At 46.7% G+C, this 23,497-nt stretch overlaps 1 protein-coding gene across 2 annotated transcripts in view; it reads left to right on the plus strand.

Moving 5' to 3' along the window:
• The window catches only part of PI4KB (phosphatidylinositol 4-kinase beta), a 31,230-nt gene that overhangs the window by 3,245 nt on the left and 4,488 nt on the right, over positions 1-23,497 (plus strand). Inside the window, exons 2-10 of one of the 2 annotated variants that reach the window (XM_006168416.3) lie at positions 5,959-6,463; positions 7,435-7,866; positions 13,506-13,550; positions 15,951-16,178; positions 17,232-17,459; positions 19,384-19,493; positions 20,075-20,179; positions 20,390-20,513; positions 21,547-21,812. In XM_006168416.3, the coding sequence (XP_006168478.1) occupies positions 5,987-6,463; positions 7,435-7,866; positions 13,506-13,550; positions 15,951-16,178; positions 17,232-17,459; positions 19,384-19,493; positions 20,075-20,179; positions 20,390-20,513; positions 21,547-21,812 (2,015 nt within the window). In that variant the 5' untranslated portion in view covers positions 5,959-5,986. Of the gene's footprint in view, positions 1-5,958; positions 6,464-6,527; positions 7,867-13,505; positions 13,551-15,950; positions 16,179-17,231; positions 17,460-19,383; positions 19,494-20,074; positions 20,180-20,389; positions 20,514-21,546; positions 21,813-23,497 lie in introns of those variants that run through there. The other variant, XM_014584154.2, reaches the window with a different exon arrangement.

Below are 23,497 nucleotides of genomic sequence, written 5' to 3' on the forward strand. Positions count from 1 at the left end.
CACACACACACACACACACACACACACACACACACACACAAAACCCTCTCCAAAAGAAATAAAGCCTCCAAATCCAAGACTCAAATCACAGTTGGCTCTGTGGGAGTTCAGCGCCCTAAACCACCACACCACCTGCTAGTCCCCCCCCCCCATTTTTTAAAATAGAGGCTTTTGCCGTAGGGTGCAAGTACTTGCCAGAGAAAGAAACAGACAGTGAGAGGGAAAGTGAGAAATAACCCTCCCTACCCCCAGGGGTGATGACCACTGCAATCCCTTCTCCTTCTAGAATCTTGGGCGCACACACATACGTGCCTGGTGTGAGTTTCAAGCCACTGGGTCCAAGACTTGGACTGTGGTTGGCCATATGGGAGTCCAGCATTATAACTGCTACACTGTCTGCTGGCCTAGAGCAACCTCTTTCAAAAAATTATTATTATGGGACTAGCAAACACTTAATGGTTGTACATAATGCATAATGGCTGGACTTACACGTAGTCAACCGTGGATTGAGTCCCAGGCCCAGTGGCTTAAAACGCACACCAGGCGCATGTGCATGCATGCCCAAAATCCCAAGAGGAGAATGGAGAAGAAAGGATTGCGTCACGGCCATTCCTCCTGGGGGTGATTTGCTTTCTGTCTCTCTGGCCTGTCTTTCCAGTGAGCACATGCGCCTTACAGCTAAACCTTTAAAAAAAAATGTACTTGGTACCAAATCCAGTGGTATGAAAGAATTTAGGATGAAAGCAATAGTTGTATTCCATTTATCCCTACTGCTGTTCCCTTAAAGTTAACCTCTGTAATTATCTGAGTTTTAATCCTTCAGGTTATCACCATAGCTTTAGAGAAAATGCTTGTACCTCTGATTCTTATTACAGAAAAGGATTTAGCATTAATGAATTTTTACTTTTTGTTTATATCATTTTGTCATAAATTTTGGCTCTTCCACTGAACATCTGTATAACTCTAAGTAATATATTTGAACCTCCTCTTTTTCATTAACTTTTTTTAAAGAATTATTTTATTTAACTTTATTCGTTTGTTTGTTTGTTTGTTTGTTTAAATTTGACCAGAGAGGGATAGAGAAAGAGAGCGAAAGGAAAAGTGAGAAAGCAAGCCGCCAGGTCTGGGACTTGAACTGTGGTTGGCCATGTGGGAGTTCAGCACCCTTAACCACCATGCCACCTGCCGGCCCCCCCATTAACTTTGAATACTTTTCTTAACTACCACCTTTGTAGGGTGAAGATATTGGCTCCCTTGCTCTTTTTTCCATCTCTCATGATCCATCTCAAAGGATCTTTTTAAAGGAAGAAAAGGGCCAGCTAGTGGCGTGATGGTTGGAGTGATTAACTCCCACATGGCTGATGGTGCAGTTCAAATCCTGGACCCAGTGGCTTGAGAAACACCCTGAGTATGTGTGTATGTGTGCCCAAAATCCTTAGAGGAGAAGGGACTGTGGTGTGGCCACCCCTTCCCCCCGGAAGTGTTTTCTCACTTTCCCTTTCTCATCTCTGTCTCTTTGTGTCTCTCTCATGTGAGTGCATGCACCCTACAGCAAATTTAAAAAAAAAAGGGGGGGGAGGAGGAAAATTGAGCTTGCCTGCCTGCTTGGAAGCAGAATACTATTATAGATCAGATGATTTCTTAAAGGCCATTCTGTGAAAATGCAGAAATATATGAAAATATCAGGATTGGTGTGAACTGGGAAAAGGTGGTGAATATTTATCTAGCCCAGTCCATATTTATCTAGGCCATGGAAAAAGGTTTGGAGAAGAGAATGGTGTTTAAATGAGTGAGGAGGTTGATTTGGAGTTCTTTGCCATCTTGACCTAGCAAAGTCCAGTTTAGTCGTCCTTTAATAGAAGCCAGTGGAAGAGAATCTTCTGAGGTTATGAGAAGTGGGAGGCCAGGATAAGCTATAGCACCTTCCTCCAGGGTCCTCTGCAGACATATACTTAACTGCCTGGTCATACAGAGCACATGCATAAGTACCTTCTCTGTCCTTTCCAGCTACTGCTGTGCTCTGATCTGACCTGTAATAACCCCTAACACTCAGACTCAGACTCGTATTCCCTACTTTGCCCAGACAGGCGCTGTGGAACCCAGTTAGTCGCCAACACTCCCACTACTCCCACCTCTCTTTCCTAGGAACTAGCTGGTACTCTAGGGCAAGCTGGAAGGAGAGTTTAGGTTCCTTGTTTGAAGTGTTGCACCCCAGTTGTCTGAACATCCTTGAGGGCTGTAGTAATTTGATATTAAAGATTTTCTCTTTTTTTTTTTTAAGTTTTGCTATAGAGTGCATATGCTTGCTGGAGAGACAGAGAAAAGGAAAGTGAGAAATCACGCCCCAGAAGAGATGGTCACCTTGAAATCCATTCTCCTCTGGGAATGTTAGGCATGCACACACATGCATGCAGTATGTTTTACAAACTAGGGTCTGGAACACAAACCACACAGTAAGCCATATGAGATCCAGTGCCTTAACCACCATGGCACTGGCTGGCCCAGGTTTGAATGTTCTTCTCTTTTTTCTTAGTCCTCTAACTTACAAGGGAAAAGGTGGTGAATACAGAACTTGTTCCTTCTCATTTTCTTTTACTTTCTAGTCTTTTCATTTTCTTTAGAAGTTACCCATTGAAGACATATTTTCTTTGCATTCAAAATAAATGAATGCATATTGAGGACTGTATCTGGATTTAGGTTTTGGAGAATCCTTTTTCTACCTTTTACTGTCTAAACAATCTAGCCCTGTTTTCTTCAACACTTCCCTATGACTTGCTTCAGATGTAGACAGTTTCTGTGTCCCTGGGAAGCCACGAGGGAGGCCCAGCTCCAGTTTAGTGGTTTCTAGTAGCAGAACTACTTGTATAGGAAAGGAGTGTGATTATTCTGCACCTCTTGATGTTATCTGGTTCCCTGGGAAGTAAAGGTGGCCAGATATGGGAGTCTGTCTAATGGGGACATTCCCCAAATACTGTGATGTGGGATTCCTAGCTGAGCTCTGGAAGTTTTTCTTTGCCTGTGGGATGAAAGAGATGGTGGTATCCTTATCTTTCTTTCTGGTGCCAGTAATAATCCCAATTGTGGTTAACTGGGGCAGGCATGTGTTGAATTTACAAGCAAGGGCTGAGATGTCACATATGGGAGAATGTCTAAGCTGCTTTCCCCTTAAAAGTTTTGAAAAGTGGACTTTTAGGAGTTTTTGTTGACTTGGAAATCTCGAGTATAGGAAAAGGTAAAGATGTGCCAAGTTAGATTGAGAAAGAGAGTTTGGTTGTATAGATATAGGACCACTGAGGCGGTCATGTGAGTCTCTTAAGTAAACTTAAAAGGTAGTGATTCCATCTGATTATAGTGACCCTCAGAGTGTCCTACAAAGGTGTGGCAAGGATTACAACTTCCTTCTTATTCCTGTGCAACCCATAGTGACAAGTAGAGACAGATCCACATAGGCAGCCATGCTGGTTCTACTGCTCAGAGGGCACTGCCTAATTTTTTGAAAGCATAGTGAAAGAGTTGCCACTGTGTTACTAGGGAAAGAGCATAGTGAAAGAGTTGCCACTGTGTTACTAATATCAACCTCAAACTGCATCAGGTAAATTAAATTCAGGAATGTGCTTCTTGTTTGACAGGATTGGGAGGAAGATAAACTGAACTGTCCTTTTTTGGTGATCTCTGAGAACAAGAGTTCCCCGTCTGTCTTTTTGTAAAACTTTAGTGGCAACATCTGGGAAGCAGGAAGCTGGGCTATATGATATTGGACAGATCAAAGGGACTTTTAACATCTCAGAGATGTGGAAGAGCTAGCAGGGTGGCAGTGGAAAACAGGGCCTCCCAGAGTATCTAAAGTAATTCACGTGTTGAGCCTTTTTCTTCTGCATACCCAAAGTTTATGTACTCAGAATCATCAGTCAGAGGTGATATTGGAAATTACCTGAATTCCAGCTTTACAAAAGCCTCTGTGTTCCTCCAGCTCATTCTTGAGTATATCTTAGAGTCATACTTTTTTTTAACTGCCAGGGGCCACATGCTCTTGCCAGAGAGAAAAAGGGGAAAGGGACAAAGCACCCCTAAATGGAGTGTGGTAATGCTGAAACTCCTCCTTTTTCTATGCTGTCAGTGTTTGAGGCACACACATGCACCCAGCATGTTTCTCAGGTTCTTGGGGCCGGGATTCAAACTGCAGTTGGCCAAGTAGGATCCAGCTCCTTTAACCATTAGACCACGAAGCCAGACCTGTCTTAGATTCAGTTTGTATTTTTGTGAAGAAGCTCTGAGTCCATTGTTGGCTATAGTCAGATTCTGGAGCCAGGCCAATTTGAAGAAATGTCCTCTTGTTCTGCACTGATTCTCCTGATGTAGATTTGGTGAAGCTCTGAAAAATTGCTCTTGGAAGGCAGTGTCTCTTGTTAGCAGTGTTCTCTCACTGAATTTCTTCACAGGATTCTTTCCTGAGAAGGGTTCTTGGTTATGTTATTCCTGGTCCTCCTTGTTCTTTGGAAGTTCTAGACCCTAAAGTCCCAGACTGATTTCTCTTTGCCTTCTCACAGCCCCTGCTGTTCTGAGAGTGTGTGCATGATAGCAGGGAAAGTAGTGCCAGGGTTGGACAAGGTTGTCGTAAATGTTGGGAAGAGTCTTAAACAAATGTAACTCTTATTCACCTCCCTTAGAGTGTGTGTGCAAACACATGCACATACACACACACACACACACACACACACACACCCCTCTCACCTGTTAGGTACCTAAGATTCAAGTACCGTAAATACTGAGCACTGCCATGTGCCAGGAACTGTGCTTGGTCCTTTCACATGTGAAGTTGTTTATTCCACACAGCAACAATGAGCAGTAATTATTGCTTCCCACTTTTCAGTTGAGGAGAGTAAAACTCAGAAGATACATGACTTGCCTAAGTTTGCACATCTCATAAAGGCAGAGCAAGGATTTTTGTCTCCAAGCCCAGAGCTCTTTCCACAATACTTCAGCAGCCACGGCATTGGAGAAAGGGTATGATGTCATTCCCACAAGCAGAGAAATGGTACAACTTTAGCAGGGCTAGTGGGAGTTGTTTTAGAGCTCTTTTCTACAGAAGCCTGACAACATTTGCTAGTTTTTGTTCCCTGGAAGCTTTGAGGGTAAAAGTGAGGGTAAGAAAGTATCTGTAACTAGAAAAATACATCAATACTTCAATTTTAAATAAAGTGAGATGCATAGGGCCTGTGTGTGGCGTGTTATATGAGCGAGGAGAGATAGGTTAAAGAGAAAAATGAGGGACCAGCAGTTGGCGTAATGGTTATGTCACTGGACTCCCATGTAGTCGCCCGCGGTTCGAGTACCGGACCCAGTGGCTTAAACTCATGCTGGGCACGTGTGCATGTGTGCCCAAGATCCCGAGAGGAGAATGGAGGAAAAGGGGTTGCGGCGTGGCCATCGATTTCTCCTTTCTGTCTCTCTCTGTCTTTCTGGGGAGTGCATGCGCCCTATAGCAAAAACCTCTCAAAAAAGAAAAAGAAAAAGAAAAATGAAAAGGCTATAGCAGGCGTGAAAGGGAGACACAGGAAGAACAAGAAGGTAGAAAAGTATATGAAGAGTTAGGAACAAGGGAGTAAGACCCAAGGTGTTCCCCAGTCTGCCTGAAAAAATGTATAAACCTGTATAAACATAACACACATGAAGCAGCATTTTACAAATACAATTTAAGAACAGAGGCTAAACTGAGTGTGTGCAGAAGGAATGAAGAGTAAGCAGTAATCAAAAGTGGAGGTAGCGTGAGAGCATCCTGGGGGGAGATGACTTTTCATCTGATTTTGAAGAATCCTAGGAAGACAAACAGAGGAGGTGCCTGGGAAGGTTTCATGGCAAAGGAAAGACCTGAAAATGGCACCACTAACCAGTGTGTGTGTGTGTGTGTGTGTGTGTGTGTCTCCCTTTCTGTTCCTTTCTCCTTCCCTTGTCCTATAGCTTGGAAGCTCGAAGTCTGGTTGTGGCCATGGGAGACACGGTAGTGGAACCTGCCCCACTGAAACCAGCTTCTGAGCCCACTACTGGCCCACCGGGGAATAATGGGGGCTCCTTGCTAAGTGTCATCACGGAGGGGGTCGGGGAGCTGTCAGTGATTGACCCCGAGGTGGCCCAGAAGGCCTGCCAGGAAGTGCTGGAGAAAGTCAAGCTTTTGCATGGCGGTGTGGCGGTCTCTAGCAGAGGCACCCCACTGGAGTTGATCAATGGGGATGGTGTGGACAGTGAAATTCGTTGCCTGGATGATCCACCTGCCCAGATCAGGGAGGAAGAAGACGAGATGGGGACCACTGTGGCCTCAGGGACAACCAAAGGAACAAGAAGGAGGCGGCAAAACAACTCAGCCAAACAGTCCTGGCTGCTGAGGCTGTTTGAGTCAAAACTATTTGATATCTCCATGGCCATTTCATATCTGTACAACTCCAAGGAGCCTGGAGTGCAAGCCTATATTGGCAACCGGCTCTTCTGCTAAAAATGAAAAGGCTATAGCAGGCGTGAAAGGGAGACACAGGAAGAACAAGAAGGTAGAAAAGTATATGAAGAGTTAGGAACAAGGGAGTAAGACCCAAGGTGTTCCCCAGTCTGCCTGAAAAAATGTATAAACCTGTATAAACATAACACACATGAAGCAGCATTTTACAAATACAATTTAAGAACAGAGGCTAAACTGAGTGTGTGCAGAAGGAATGAAGAGTAAGCAGTAATCAAAAGTGGAGGTAGCGTGAGAGCATCCTGGGGGGAGATGACTTTTCATCTGATTTTGAAGAATCCTAGGAAGACAAACAGAGGAGGTGCCTGGGAAGGTTTCATGGCAAAGGAAAGACCTGAAAATGGCACCACTAACCAGTGTGTGTGTGTGTGTGTGTGTGTGTGTGTCTCCCTTTCTGTTCCTTTCTCCTTCCCTTGTCCTATAGCTTGGAAGCTCGAAGTCTGGTTGTGGCCATGGGAGACACGGTAGTGGAACCTGCCCCACTGAAACCAGCTTCTGAGCCCACTACTGGCCCACCGGGGAATAATGGGGGCTCCTTGCTAAGTGTCATCACGGAGGGGGTCGGGGAGCTGTCAGTGATTGACCCCGAGGTGGCCCAGAAGGCCTGCCAGGAAGTGCTGGAGAAAGTCAAGCTTTTGCATGGCGGTGTGGCGGTCTCTAGCAGAGGCACCCCACTGGAGTTGATCAATGGGGATGGTGTGGACAGTGAAATTCGTTGCCTGGATGATCCACCTGCCCAGATCAGGGAGGAAGAAGACGAGATGGGGACCACTGTGGCCTCAGGGACAACCAAAGGAACAAGAAGGAGGCGGCAAAACAACTCAGCCAAACAGTCCTGGCTGCTGAGGCTGTTTGAGTCAAAACTATTTGATATCTCCATGGCCATTTCATATCTGTACAACTCCAAGGAGCCTGGAGTGCAAGCCTATATTGGCAACCGGCTCTTCTGCTTTCGTAATGAGGATGTGGACTTCTATCTGCCCCAATTGCTTAACATGTACATTCACATGGATGAGGATGTGGGTGACGCCATTAAGCCCTACATCGTCCACCGATGCCGTCAGAGCATTAACTTTTCCCTCCAGTGTGCCCTGTTGCTTGGGGCCTACTCTTCAGACATGCACATTTCCACTCAGCGTCACTCCCGCGGGACCAAGCTCCGGAAGCTGATCCTCTCAGATGAGCTGAAGCCAGCTCACCGGAAGAGGGAGCTACCCTCTTTGAGCCCAGCCCCCGACACAGGGCTGTCTCCCTCCAAAAGGACTCATCAGCGCTCTAAGTCAGACGCTACCGCCAGCATAAGTCTCAGCAGCAACCTGAAACGAACAGCCAGCAATCCTAAAGTGGAGAACGAGGATGAGGTAAATTCTGGGGAGGGACAGAGAGGCTTGTGGCAGAGGGCTGCATGGAGACAGGATGTCTTATGTAGGGTTACTCTGTCTTTTCTGTCTTTCCTTCTGCTTCATTTCACTGATAAAACATGGAATGTTAGAATGGAAAAAGATCTTATAATTCATGTTTTCCAGCTGCCTCATTTTACAAAGGAAGAACTCAGAGACCCAGAGAGATAAAGTGACTTGCCTCAGATCATATAGCTAATGGCCAGGCTGACACACTTGTCTCCGTCTGGGGTTTTTACCAAACTACACTGCTAGTCTATGAACTTCTTGCTTACTGAGAACTGTGGGAGAGCGCCTTCCCACCCTGACTCAAGACCTAGGATAGCTACCAGAGCTTCTCAGAGCAGGAACCATGGAGGAAAGAAGGGGATGTCATCTCTCTGTGTGCTGGGGAAGGGAGACATTAGTGGAACATCAGCTTCATTCTCCTGGCCATTCCTCCTAATTTCTCTCCTTACCTCTGAAGAGCCTGCTTTTTGTTGACATAGGATAAAGTTCATTCTTATCACTGAGGCACTGCACAGTGTCCTCCTGTGGTCTTTCCTTGGTGGTGAAGAGTACCTTGTTGGTATCTTTCCCATATCATTCGGGAGAAATACAAAGGGAAGAGAAAAGCGATCTTGAGATTGCTTAGTCAAGCACCCAGAGGAAGAGGAAGCTACAGCAGCAGTGGGGGTATCCAACTCAGGATACAGAGCATAGAGGCAGTGAGCATATCAGTAGATTATACCCACTTTCCGCTCCACCTCTGGCTAGATAGCAGGGAGGGTTGCCCAGTGGACAACCAAGTGTCGGTGACCTGGTGTCCCAACCAGACAATGGTGCACCAGTCCTCCCTTTTGACTCACCATTGGCCTGGCTCCCATCCTGGCAGCCAGCCCAGTCTAGAGAAGAGGGGGGAGAAAGAACGAGGAATTTGCACTTGTTGGAAAATGCATATAGCCATGGTCCTGGCATCTGCCTCTCTGGGGCCCATACTCTACCCACGTTTTTGATACAATGAGACTTCTTTCAAGAGAGATTCAGGAAGGGTGGAGACTACAGAGCCTGCCATCTGGAAATTTGATGTTTTAGTATGATCATTTAAAAATGGTAAAGCTGAGAGGACTGACATTTATTGAGCACGTATGTGCTGGTCATCATACAAAGTATTTCACAACTACCCTAAGAGATGGGTATTATTCTATCTATGAGGAAACCGTGGCTTAAGTTAGTTGATTTGCCCAAGGTCTCAACTAGGGAATATCAAACCGGGATTAAATCCACAGTGGTGCTCTTCATTGATAAACTGAGCTGCCTTGATTCTTTCTAGCATTTACTTCCCTCGGTCCCCAGTTCTCAGAGGCCATTTGAGGAAGAATAGCCTAGACTGTGGCCATCTAAGTTTCCACATTCATGCACAGGAAAGTCCAAGCTCTTTTCAGAACCAGAATGATCTGTTTTGTTTTAGAGAGATTTTCACTATAGGGCATTCATGCTCACTGGAGAGACAGAGATAGACAGAAAGCGAGAAATCACCGCCTCGGGGGAGTGGCCACACTGCATTCCCTTCTACTCCATTCTCTTCTTGGGATTTTGGACATGCACGCACACGTGCCTAGTGTGAGTTTTAAGCCACCTGGTCCAGGACTTGAACCGTGGTCAACTATGTGGGAGTTCAGCAACATAACCATTACACCATCTGCTGGTCTATTTTCTTTTCTTTTTTTTTTGGAGAGGTTTTTGCTATAGGGCACATGCGCTCACCAGAAAGACAGAGACAGAGAGACAGAAAACGAGAAATCACCGCCCAGAGGGGATGGCCATGCCACAATCCCTTCTCCTCCATTCTCCTCTCGGGATCTTGGGAATGCACGCACACGCACCCAGCATGAGTTTAAGCCACCAGGTCCAGGACTTGAACCATGGTCGACTACATGGGAGTCCAGTGACATAGCCATTACGCTAACTGCTGGTCCCTATTTTGTTTTTTTAATTGCTAGATATGGTGCATGTGCTTGCCAGAGACAGAAGGAGAGAGAAAGTACCCCCAGTGGGATATAGCCATGCCACAATCCCATTTCCTTCCATTTCTTTCCTATTAGAATTTTGGATATACACAAGTGCCTGGCATGTTTTTCAAGCTGCTGGGGCTGAGATTAAAACCATGGTCAACCATGTGGAATCCAGCTTCCAGTGTACAACTCTTAACTATTATACTTTGGGGCCAGTCCCAGAATGAACTGTTTTCATTTCCAGTGAAGCTTGGTAGCAGAATCCAGGGTCATGAGAGGATGTGATTGCTGAGCAAGAAAAGTCACCCAGATTCAGGTGAAACTGAGTCAGAAAGGGTTTTGTTTGTTTGTTTGTTTGTTTGTTTTTAATTAATTTTTTTTAGAGAGGTTTTTGCTATAGGGCACGTGCGCTTGCCAGAAAGGCAGAGACCAAGATAGAAAGTGAGAAATCACCTCCGAGAGGTGATGGCCGCACCACAATCCCTTCTCCTTCATTCTCCTCTTGGGATCTTGGGCACACAAGCACATGCACCAGGTGCGAGTTTAAGCCACCAGGCCCGGGACTCGAACCATGGCCGGCTACATGGGTTTACAGTGACATAGCCATTACACCAACTGCTGGTCCTGTTTTTTTTTTTCTTAGGTTTTTGCTAGACAGAGACAGAGACAGAAAGCGAGAAATCACCCCCTAGGGTAGATGGCCATGCTGCAGTCCCTTCTCTAGTCTCCACTTGGGATTTTGGGCATGCACGTACACTTGCCCAGCGTGAGTTTTAAGCCACCAGGTCTGGGACTTGAACTGTGGTCAACTACATGGGAGTGCAGTGACATAACCATTATGCCATCTCTTGGTCCCATGGTTTAAGAGGTGCTTTATCTTGGAGTCAAGCCTGTAGCAGTATGAATATGAGCACCCAAATGTGATTCTTGGATGCCTCTCATCAATCAGGCTTGGCATGTCTCTCTATCTACTTTGTAGTTCTCATGTTAGGACCAGAAAAGCTGAGGCCATGGGGCTTTTCATTATGTTGGTCCTTGGTCTCTTTTCCTTGTGCCTGACTTCTGTTCCAGGATGAGATTTTGGATAGCACTGAAAAGCAGGCATTCTGTGAGGGATTAAGTCCCCTAGTGTGGGTTCTTTGGCTGCCATTCTTCCCAGCCTGACTCCTTATCTTGGGTTAGTAGATGCAAGAAAAGAAAGAGACACCAGGCCCAGCCTGTTCTAGGCTATCTGATGCGGCAGAATAAGACACCTGAATCCACTGTGGTGCCTCAGAAAATACATGTGAAAGGGAAAAGGAGAAGTATGATTATTGCTAGGTTTCTAAGCCTTGGAGTCTTCAACACAGGGATCTCTCCCAACGTCTTTGGCAGTTTGAGAATACATCTATTAAGGCCTTTGTCCCCCAAATACCAAGGGAATTGTTTTTCCTCCTTCTGCTCCTCCTCCTTGTCTGTCATGCAACATTACACTTCTTCCATGAGCAGAGGAGCTCCAGAGGGTGTGCTAGGGCCTCAGGGAAGAAGTCCAGGGTCTATATCCATACACTTCTCTTCTACCCTGGGATCTCCATGCAGAGCTCTCCTCTCTCCAGAGGTCACAAAGGGTTCCATTTCTTTTCATGAGCAATCCTTTATACTCTATTCCATAGTTAGAATACTGTAACACTGATTTCTCACATCTTCTGCCATTCCTCACCCAAAGCTTGCCCCATCGAAGCAGTTTAAAATAATTATTTAATTTTATTTATTCATTCATTTATTTTTATTTTGACAGAGGGGGAGGATAGTGAGAAAGCAAGCCGCAAGGTCTGGGACTCGAATTGTGGTCGGCCACTTGTGTCCAGTGCTTTAGCTGCCACACCACCTGCTGGTCCCTCAAAGCAGTTTTTAATCAACCTGGTCAGGGAACTCTACTCAGGCATTTTTTTGTACTCAGTCATTACCAAATGATAAATATTTTGAGGTAGATCAGGGGCACAGGGAGATTTAGGTACCATCCCCACACCATGCTGCCCCACATAATAACATCCTTAGTAGATCATCTTTGTCTTTTCGGGAAAGCAACCTTTATACAGAGAAATCTGCTGTGTGTCACATTAGAAGCCCCAGTAAGGCCTTCCAGCCTGATCTGGTGAGATGTCAGCTTTTTGGCCTCTGCTTACTCCCAGAGCTGACTTGGTATGAGTGACTCAAGCCCTGGGAGTAGGAGGAGGAGCAGGTCTTGTTATACCTCCCTTCCCCCAGGGCAGGTCATGAGTCAGGCAGGACCTGTCTGTGAGAGAATCAGCTCATGGAGCCAAGGTCTTACCCACTATTCCTTACCAACTCCATTCATAGAAATTGAACCACTAAGTCGTCATAGATGCTTGCATCCTCACTGCCTTAGTTTCCTCTCTCACTTCTACCCAAACTGGAAGAATTGTTGCTTTAGGGGAGTGTTTTCAAGTGTGGCTTCTCAAGTGCTCCTTTCCCAGATCCTTCAAAGAAGGACCTGACTCTGGGATCTCCAGCTAGAATAGAACTTAAACCTTGGAACTGAATTAAGTAGATGCTTGAAATGCTGATTCCGGCATAGAAGCTCAGTGACTACTGCCCTCCTGTTCTGGGAACTTTCAGGACTTGTTAAATCCAGACCCCTCCCCTCCTGCAGATTTGTACGTTCTGCTGCCCTGGCTCCCTGCAGAACCAGGATGGGCCCGAGTGCTGCCACGGCTGCCAAACAAGAGTTTGACTACCAGCCCATCCCGTTTTACTCAAAGACACTAGTAAGATACAGGAATGGGGCAATGATTAGATAGACAGTTGCTGCCCGACTGGTTAGCTTTCTTAGATGGGATATAGCTAGAACCTATCCGTTCAGCTTATGTCAAAAATGTAATATAATGAGTGTCATGAGAAATAATCTGATAGGAAGGCTAAGGGGGTTTGGCCAATATGAGATTGATTTATCCCTTACTCCCAAAGTCCCTCGGCTGTCCAGCCAGAGGGTCCAGCATCCAGTTCAGATGTTTCGGGTTCCTGGGTCTGGGATTGCACTTGTCATGTAGGTTCATAGTTGGAATCGAGCTTCCCAGGGAGATAACAAGTCTGTTTAGAGTGAGGCCTTATGTGGCATTGAATGTTTGGCTCTTCCTCCCTGAGGCTTCCAAGAAGCCGCAGGAGTGTGAGCAGAATTGTTTAATTTGGTCCCTCTGTGGTGGTCCTTAGAGTGAGAGGTTTCCTTGAAAGCATGGGAATGAGTGAGGAGAAAGAGCTGGCAAGCTTGGCAGTGCAGAGGTAATGCCCTAGGGACCTGACTTAAGGATCTTGCCCCAGAAGGAAGATTAGTTCAGAAGTAAATAGAAGGGAATAAAATGAAAAGCCGAGGCCACTTTTTTCAACCCTCTGTCCTCAAGGTCTAAGCTGGTCTTCCAACATCTCCTACAGTGTCAAGAATCTGGGCAAGTGGTGTCTCTGGGTTGTCTTTCTTTCATTAGAGCAGAAAGATAGAGCTACACAAGAGAAGCAAGTTATGATCCAAGTTGGAGCTAAATTCTTTGCCTTTGTCTCTCTCCCTTCCCTCCCTGCCTCTCCTTCTCCCCTCACCCTTTGGCCCTTTCCCAGGAGCTCTCCTCCAGCACCGAGAGTATTGATAATTCATTCAGTTCCGTAAGTGGGGCCAGGCTGGGACTGGGTGGCAGGATCCCCCATGGCCGCATTTCCTCTCCGTCCCCAGGTCTTCTGAGCCCCCAGACCAAGGCTAGCTTAAAAGGCCCCTCTCTTCCTGGGAGATTAGCTCCTCCCTGCCAGGGCCTCCTGATCTGGGTGAGCCCCTCTCCCCCACCTTTGCTGCAGCTGCCTTGAGTGCAGCTGATGAGGGCTCAGTTGATCCTTTGCTCAGAGACAGCTGGGAGGCAGTGCTGCTCAGCCCCAGCTCTTGGGGCTCTGAAGCAAACAGCTGGGAGAGAGGTAGAATTACTCCTGGATTGCTGCCAAGAACTGCTTGGCAGAAACCCCCCGGGATCCTGTTTCTCCCACCCAGAACCTTTTCCCCATGGCTTCTTCCATCAGACCATCAAATATTTAAAGAGTCTTCTAAATGTTAGGCCCTTTGCTGGGTGACTCCAAAAGCAAACAGGACTTGTCATGAAGGAAAGTTTAACTCCCCACAACTGGTTTCTTTTTTAACTTCAACTACATTTCTTCCAGGTCTGAGTTCTTCCCTTTTCCCAGCTCACTGCCCAGAATGTGCCTTAATCCCCATTCTCCTTTCTTGTTCCCTCTGGACTAACCCTGACCCTCTAGTCTCACAGGGTCTTGGACCTTGTTGCTGGGCAAAGACTGAGAGGAAATGCTGGACCCTCTGGGAGTTTGAATGATTTTTCCCCCCACATTTTAATTTTGATTTATCTGCCTAATCAGTTTCTCTGTTCTGTGCTGATTCCCTTTCAATCATGATTCCTGTCTCCTCCCATATAGCAGAGCCTCTCAAGGCCAGGAATATTTCCAACATGCTCATGAAACTTAGGGTCCCCAGCCCAAGTACTGGTTTGAGGATGGGAAGGAATTTGTCTTCTCTCACCTGAGTTGACTATGAGGTGGTTGGGGTGGAAGGTCTTGGAACAGTGACCGTTTGCCACTTGAGTAGAGTAAAAGTGAGTCTTCAAATATCCTCTTTTCTTTCTCTTTCTCTATTAGACTGCCCCAAGGTATTTCCTGGGACTATAGAAGCCCAATTCTGTTGTCTTTATCTTTTTCAGCCCTGCCCAGTAAAGCATTCCTGACTGTTTGAGACACCCTATTTCATTACTTGTGTGCCCTGAGCCAGCCCCCAGGGTAGAGGCTGAGAGTTTCTTTGAACTGTCTCTGTTGTGCATGCAGAGGCAGACCTGGTATTGCCCAGTTTTCAAAAGTTTTTTTTTTTTTTCTTTTCGGTGGGAGGGAGTAAGGGTAGAAATTCTCAATCAGGAAAATAAGCAGGACATACACAGAAAGGGAGAGAGAAGCTGGGTGAGTGAAATGCTATTTCTGGAAGAGGAGGCGATATTGTCACTTCTCTGAGGAAAGGGGATGGTGAGTTGGAGAGCTATCTAGATAAAACGATCATATAGTGGAAGGACTTAGACTGGGGAAAAACACTTCTCCACATCCAGCTAGATCATCTGCTCCCCCAACCACACCTTACTCCCAGACTGACTGCCCTTTCTGGGAATGACTAAGTACTCAGTTCATCAAGCCCAGCTGGTAGCAGGGAAGTCAGATAGCAGCCTACTGGCTGTGAGGTAGGGACTGAGATCCTGAAGAGGAATCAATGAAAGACTCAGGCCTTCAGGGCCATCATTGTAGGCTAAAAGGAGATACTGCGTTCTCTGTCCACCTGCCCATACCAGCTGCCCTCCCTCCATCTGCTTTCTCTTCCCCTCTTTGATTGTTCCCTCATTAATGCAAGATCTGATCATCCTCTTTTCATCCCCTGCATGTGCACTAATCCCTCATAGGAGATGGGATGGACGGGGGACACCGTGGCAAGCAACTATAGTCATTTGAATGAAAAGTATCTTCCTTTTTTGAAGGGGGAAAGGTCAACTCAGAGCTCTCTTCCCCAGGCTTGTGATCCCTGCCAGAGCCCCACAGCAGAGATCCATCCCGGGGGTCCAGGTGGAGGGGAGGGACAACCCTGATCTCAAGATGGGGCAAGTACTTCAGGTGTAAGCAGCTCTTCTCTCTGGGGCCCCAGCTAATCTCTCCAAATGTTGTCCTTCTGCCCATTCCGAAGCCTTGTGACAGGTGTCGAGGATCTCAAGTCTTAAGAGAGCAGGGGTATGTCCCAGTGACCTGGATTGATGCCCACCTCCTCAGAATATAGCCTGTGGAAAAGGAATGTGCTGGCTATTATTATCAATTCAAGCTGAGAGGGATGGGATGGAATCTCCTAGGGCCCAAAAGTAACTCCTTTCCTGGAGTTCTCCAGACGTGGCAGGGGGCCTGCATGGCCAGGAGTGATATAGGGGGTAGAACACATTTTTCTATGACTTTTCACCATCTTTTGTTTCATCCTAACTTCTGCAGCCTGTCCGACTGGCTCCTGAGCGAGAATTCATCAAGTCCCTGATGGCGATCGGCAAGCGATTGGCCACCCTCCCCACCAAAGAGCAGAAAACACAGAGGCTAATCTCAGAGCTCTCCCTGCTCAACCATAAGCTCCCTGCCCGAGTTTGGCTGCCCACTGCTGGCTTTGACCACCACGTGGTTCGGGTGCCCCACACACAGGCTGTCGTCCTCAACTCCAAGGACAAGGTAGGTAGGCCCTGGCCAAATTGTACTCCCAACCTAACTCTATTCCTGTGATTGTCCTGGGTTTGGATATGTGCTCAGAGATGCGAAACCAGCACCCTTGGCGCCGTCACAGTTCCCGGTGCTGTTGTGATGCAGAAAGCGCCCACGTCTTTCTCCTTGGGCTTTGATTCTCTGGACCAAATAGACCTAATCTTTTTGCCTTGTCTCTTATGGTGCCTTAGAAGACTTGCTCTCCACTTCTTTCTTACCGTTAGTTTGATAGCTCTTCTCCAGCCTTTCTGTAGCTCTTGGGCCTTCCAGGTACAGCATCATGAGGTTAGAGAGATAGTTTGTTCCCAAGACCTTTTCTGATAAGAATGGGCAGAGAGGACAGGTGGCTACCCAGTTCACATGGAGAGAACAGCTGAATTTGCTGGTTGGAATGAGTACTCATGGTTCAGATTGTGCTTTCAGAGGAAGTATCGAAGATTAGAATCTGCCACATTGCCCAGCTTTGTCCAAATCTCTTTGTGTGCAGTGACTTCTTAGACCCTGTCTTTCATCAAGCCCTCAGTGGTTTTTAGGCCTCTCTTTATTTTAAAAAAAGAATTATTTTATTTTTATTATTATTTAATTTGCTACAGGGCACATGTGCTCACCAGAGAGAGAAAGAGGGAAAATGAGAAAGCAAGCTGCCAGGTCTGGAACTCGAACCATGGTTAGCCGTGTGGGAGTCCAGTGCCTTAACCACCATGTGATCTCCTGGCCCTTCTAGGCCTCTCTTTCAGGCTGTAATTGAGAGTCTGGAGGGATTTTGCCCAAGTGCATCATCTATACATTTTGTAGCTTAATTGAAACATTTTGAAAATTATGTCCCCTCACCCAAATTCTCTATATAGATGATCGTAGGACACATTCCTGCCATAAATATGGTGTTCCTAGTGCCAATGGATTGACCAATGAGTGTTGGAGCTGGAAGTGGACAATGGGAAGAAGAAATGTGTTAACAGAGTTGAGATTCGGGGATGGTGGTGGAGGGAAGTTAGAAATACTGTTCTTGCTTCCCCACCCCAGGCTCCCTACCTGATCTATGTGGAAGTCCTTGAATGTGAAAACTTTGACACCACCAGTGTCCCTGCGCGGATCCCTGAGAACCGAATTCGGAGCACACGGTCTGTAGAAAACCTGCCTGAGTGTGGAATCACCCATGAGCAACGGGCTGGCAGCTTCAGCACTGTACCCAACTATGACAATGATGATGAAGCCTGGTCGGTGGATGACATAGGCGAGCTGCAGGTGGAGGTAATACTGGGGTTCAGCACTGTTCAGGAGCTTTCAGTATATTTGGAACAAGACCACATACCCAAGGCAGAACTAGGCAAGGGTCCAATGAGTGATGTAGGTAGTGAGGAGTGTGAGAGAGAAAAGGTCTGAACACGCTGGAGGAATAAATTCAGGTAGAGCTCACCCTCCTGAGGAAGAGATTCAGGTTAAATGGAAGGAAGCTTCTAGGCCCAAGAGAGTGAGGAAAATTTAATGAAAATATTTATTACACACTTACTGTATACAGTTGTATTAGGACAACAAAGGATGTTAAGATATATATTCATTCATTCATTCGGGAGATCTCTATTGAGAGCCTTTTATGTGCCAATCTCAAGTGCTTTTTTTTTTTAGAGAGAGATTATTGCTGTCTGGCATGTGTGCTCACCAGAGAGACAGAAATTGAGAAGTCATCCCCTGAGGGGGGATGGCCACACCACAGTCCCTTCTCCTCCATTCTCTTGGGATTTTCAGCATGCATGCACATGTGCTTGGCTTGAGTTTAAGCTGCTGGATCTGGGACTCACACTGCAGTCAACTACATGGGAGTCCAGTGACATTTCCATTACACTATCTGCTGGTCCCAATCCCGAGTGCTTTGTGCTGGTAGACAAGACGTGGCCTCTGCCTGTGGGGAGTATATGACCAAATATTGGGTTGTTAGAGAAGTTGTAACGTATTGTTTTCTGGTTTTTTATGCCAAAATGCGTTACAACTTTTTCAATAACCCAATAGAAGAGCGGACAAGGCTAGTAAGGTAATTGTAGAGGGATGTCATCCAAGTTGTGGAGAGGATTGGGCATTGTCGGAGCACCTTTTGGGGGCAAGTAGCACTTACTCCAGATGGGGGGGAGTCACGAAAGATTTCCTAGAGGAAGTAATATCTCAGCTGAGGTCTGAAGCTTGAGTAGTAATTAGCTAGACAAAGAGTGTTCCAGACAGAGGGAATAGTGTGTGCGAAGACTGAAGACAAGAGGGAGCGTGGCCCATTATAGGAACTAAAAAAGATTTTGAGTGGCTGTGATGTGTAGGTGTGAGGTGAGAAGGGGTGAGGAATGAAGCCAGGGAAGTTGGCATGGGCCAGATTGTGGGAAGGATTCAGTAAACTGTGAAAAGAAATTTGAACTTTATTCTGGGACTATAGGGAGGCAGAGCAGTGTTAACACAACCAGATTTACTTTGTGAAAAAACAGCATCTTGGTCTTGGAGCTTGCAGTCCACTTGGGGAGATTAGACATTCATGAAAAGTAAAATGAAGATACATAACAAATCAGTGTGCACTCAATGGTAGATGGCATTGAGGAGAAATGCTCTGGTACAAAGGAAGGTGAGAAGGGACTCAGTATGAGCCCTGGGGTCAGTTTTCCATAGTTGAAGCAAGATGGAGAGAAGCAGGGATTACACAACTTGGATTGAAGAAACAGTCAGAGGAATCTAGTCTGAAGAGAGCTTTTTTCTGGACCTTGGGAAAGAACATTTCCCCAGCCTTGGAGGAACCTCATATCTCAGTATGAGGCTGCAAGTTCAGTTTTCTATGATAATCATGCAAACTATTCACTAAAGTGGTTTGCAAACTTTAGTGCATTAGGAGTATTCTGGAGAGCTTATTAAAAATTCAGACTTCCAGATCCCATTCTCAGCAGTTCTAATTCAGATCGATGGTGGGGCCTGGAAAACTGTGCCGAGCAGGCATCCCAGGTAATTTGGATGCAAGTGGTTCCACTTTGAGAAACACTGCTGTAGGATCTGTGTGAGTGCCTAGGTGCTGTGGAGTCCAAGCAGGTGGTCAGGATGATGTGGCCAGGGAAGGCTTTTTGGAGCAGTGTGAGAAAACTGAAGCACACAGAGGTGACAGAAGGAAGGCCTGTGCTCAGCACTTCTGACCACTGCCCTGCTCCCCCAGCTCCCCGAGGTGCACACCAACAGCTGTGACAACATCTCCCAGTTTTCCGTGGACAGCATCACCAGCCAAGAGAGCAAGGAGCCTGTGTTCATTGCAGCAGGGGACATCCGGTATGGCCAGATCACATTCCCCCTCATTTTTCATCACTCCAGGCCCTACCTCTCTCTCTGTCCCCTTCCTCTGTGTCTTAGTCATCTGTTGTCAACTATGTCTTTCCCTTCTCTCTCCCCTTATTTTACTCTTGTCCTGAGACCACCAAACTGAGGCATTGAAAGTGCAGGTTGAGAAATTACTTGGGCTACTACAGAAGGAAGTGAAAATTTTAGAAGACTCCTAAGGGATGAAAGTACCAGAGGAAGAATTTGAGCAGTGTTTCTCAAAATAGGGCCTCAAAGTGGTATGTGTCAGAATCAGGGTGGGGAGAGCTTTTTGGAAATGCAGGTTCTTGGGCCACATCCTATTCTGAATCAATCTTGGTAGAGGAATGGCAAGGGTCTTGACATCTGCATTTAAATCACAAGCCACCAAGTTAGCAAAAAGGTGTCACAGGCTATATTTCCTTCCATGAGTCTCTCTCAGCTTAGGTTCCTATCTCTGTGTGACCAGAATCTAGGAAACACCACAAGAAATTCTAGCATAGATGGGGCATAAGGTAACTTCTCTGAGCAATGATGTGTTTTATTCCTGTTAGACGGCGCCTTTCAGAGCAGCTGGCTCACACCCCCACAGCCTTCAAACGAGACCCAGAAGACCCTTCTGCAGTTGCCCTCAAAGAGCCCTGGCAGGAGAAAGTGCGGTGAGTTGGTTGCTCTCTGGACCCCTCTCAAAGCAAGAGGCAATCATAGGTGCTCACTGCACCATCTTCATCGTTTATGAGTCTCCAAAATGTCCATCGGACTCCAGGCAGTCTGAGCCCTTGCTTTGTCAGGGCACTTGATCTGGGTAGGAGCCATGTCTCTGTCCTTACCCTGGCATCACCCGTTGACACCCTGGACTTTTTACACAGGCGGATCAGAGAGGGCTCCCCCTATGGCCATCTTCCCAATTGGCGGCTCCTGTCAGTCATCGTCAAGTGTGGAGATGACCTTCGGCAGGAACTGCTGGCCTTCCAGGTGTTGAAGCAACTGCAGGTAAGAGAAGGGGAGGAGAAAGAAGAGGAAGTCAGCCTAACTCCACCTAAGGTGGCCACACAGGTTTCTTTAGGGAGCTGTGCTTAGGACTATCTTCCTCTCCAGGTCTGAATTGGAAGCAGATTAAACTAAAGCTGGTACTCCTTTCCCCTGGGAAGCACATCCACAGGAACAGCTGTACAGCGGCCTCTTTTGGCCCTTTTGTGAACTGCACCTATTCTTTTTTTTTTTTTGGAGAGGTTTTTGCTATAGGGCGCGTGGGCTCCCCAGACAGACAGAGAGAGAGAGACATAGAGACAGAAAGCGAGAAATCACCCCCCAGGGGGGGATGGTCATGCCGCAATCCCTTCTCCTCCATTCTCCTCTCGGGATCTTGGGTACACACACACGCACCCGGCATGAGTTTTAAGCCACCGGGTCCGGGACGCAAACCACGGTCGACTACGTGGGAGTCCAGCGACATAGCCATTACGCTAACTGCTGGTTCCCTTTTTATTGTTTTAACTGCACCTATTCTAATCCCTGACCCTCAGGGCTTTGGATTTGTCCTTTACATCAGAACTTCGCAAATGGTCTACAGCCGGTGATGGCAGTGTACTGAGATACTGATCCTCTGGCTTGGTCATTTGCAACTAGTTTAATCCAGTTCTTTATTTAAATATTTTCATTTTCTAGAAAAACTTTCTCTGGACCTAGATCCTATCTTTATTGTTTTTTGAATTTACATGAATAGTTCCCATTCTCGTTTGTGAGGTGACAGTGAGGTTTCCTGTTTTTCTTGCCTTTCATAGACTTTCTGCCTATGGGCTACCTTTTCCCACATGCCTCTGAGTATAGCTTACTTTCTTTGTCAGGCCCTGGCCTGCCTTTGGGAACTCCTTGGTCCTCAGCAGGATGAGTGGGTTTTATACGATACCCTTGACTTCCTAGACTCCAAGGCCACCAAGGAGAGAGGCTGGGGACAGAAGGGAAGTTTCGCCTCCTCCATTTTGGAGAAAGATGAGAATCCCTGTTTCTCCATGTCTCCTTACAGTCCATTTGGGAACAGGAGCGAGTGCCCCTATGGATCAAGCCGTACAAGATTCTTGTGATTTCGGCCGACAGTGGCATGATCGAACCAGTGGTCAACGCTGTGTCCATCCATCAGGTGAAGAAGCAGTCACAGCTCTCCTTGCTTGATTACTTCCTACAGGAACATGGCAGTTACACCACTGAGGCATTCCTCAGTGCCCAGCGTAATTTTGTTCAAAGTTGCGCTGGCTACTGCTTGGTCTGCTACCTGCTGCAAGTCAAGGACAGGTAGGTGACTTCTGCCACTCATCCTGACTATTCTCCAGGGTTTCCCAGTCCCTTCATGTGCAGTTCTCAGTTACCCATTACCACCCTCCCCTGCCAAGATATAAAGATGGGACAACCTATTTTCAATAGACAGATGTGCTCACTTGACATTAAGCTAGGGAGGTAGGCTGAGACTGCAAGTGCTGGCTGCAGAGGCAAGAGAAACAGGATGTATGCGGGTAGGGGTCAAGTGAGCAGGGTCTTCAAGAAGAAAGAATGAGGACAGAGAAAGCTGAGAAGTACTTTCCATGTAGAGAAAACAACTCAGTGTGACCAAACCTCGGGCTGCACTGCATGGCAGGGGAGTGGTGGGCTATGACATCACACAATAAATCGAGGCCACATCAGAAGGGCCTTCATTGTGAGGCTGGCAGAGAAGTTTTATTTTGCAGCCAGAGAAGTGGCATGATCCAGTCATTAGTAAATGTCCTATGGCACTGTGGGTGAGGGTGAATGTGACTGGACCCTTAGCAACACAGCAAGAGGTAATAGCCTGGCATGATAGTGACTGAGAGAAAATGGGTATGAGAGACATGGTGAATATAAAGTTGAAACTCTCAGCCAGGATCTCTCTTTACTTATTCCCTCATATGATTTTCACAGCTGATAGGTATCTGTTGTTTTGCCCAGAGCTGTCTCTTTCTCTTTTTTTATTAAAACCTTAAAAAAAAAAAAAATAGGGCACATGTGCTGGCTGGAAAGAGAGAGAGAGGGAAAGTGAGAAAGTATCCTCAAAAGGGGAGGGCTATACCACATCTCTTCTCCATTCTTCTCTTGGGATTTTGGGCACCACATGTACATGTGCCTACCATGTTTTTCAAGCCACCATGTCTGGGATTTGAACCGCATTCAGCCTTGTAGAATCCAGCTGCCTTAACCACCACACCTGTGGCTGTCCCCAGAACTGTCATTTCTTTCACTATCACTTGATCTCTGTGAGGCCTAAGTACACCTGTAAGTGAAGTACATGTTGTACAAAGATAATTCCACCATCTAGGCCCTGCCTTCTGAGAGTGTCTAGTCAGTATTCAGGGTCTGTGCCCTGAATGCTCCTGTGAGGTATGGCTCTCCTTGGCAAGGGACAGCTGTCCTGAGGAGGCAGAAGTGCAGCTGCCTATGCTGCTAGGGCTCCCAGTGACATGGTGGGCCATTAAGACCTAACAGAGAAGCTTTTTTTTTTTTTTTGCTTTTTTTTTTGGAGAGGTTTTTGCTGTAGGGGTGCGTGTGCTCGCCAGAAAGAGAGAGACAGAGAGACAGAAAGTGAGAAATCACCCCGCAGGGAGGATGGCCACACCGCAGTCCCTTCTCCTCCATTCTCCTCTTGGGATCTTGGGCACGCACGCACATGCGCCAGCATGAGTTTAAGCCACTGGGTCCAGGACTCAACCCGTGGTCAACTACATGGGAGTCCAGCAACATAGCCATTACACCAACTGCTGGCCCCTCTTTTTCTTTTTCTCTCTTTTCATTTTTCTTTTCTTTTCCTTCTTTTTAATGCCAGAGGGTACATATGTACATGTGTGAGAGAGAAAGCACCCACCCAGCTGCTGGCCTGGTCACACTGCAATCCTTTCTCTCCCACTTTTTACCGTTAGGTTCCTGAACACATGCACATAGGTCCGGCTTGTTCATCAAGCTGCCAGGGC

Source organism: Tupaia chinensis, unplaced genomic scaffold, assembly GCF_000334495.1.
Source record: "Tupaia chinensis unplaced genomic scaffold, TupChi_1.0 Scaffold145814_1, whole genome shotgun sequence".
In the NCBI taxonomy this organism is placed as follows: Eukaryota; Metazoa; Chordata; class Mammalia; order Scandentia; family Tupaiidae; genus Tupaia; species Tupaia belangeri.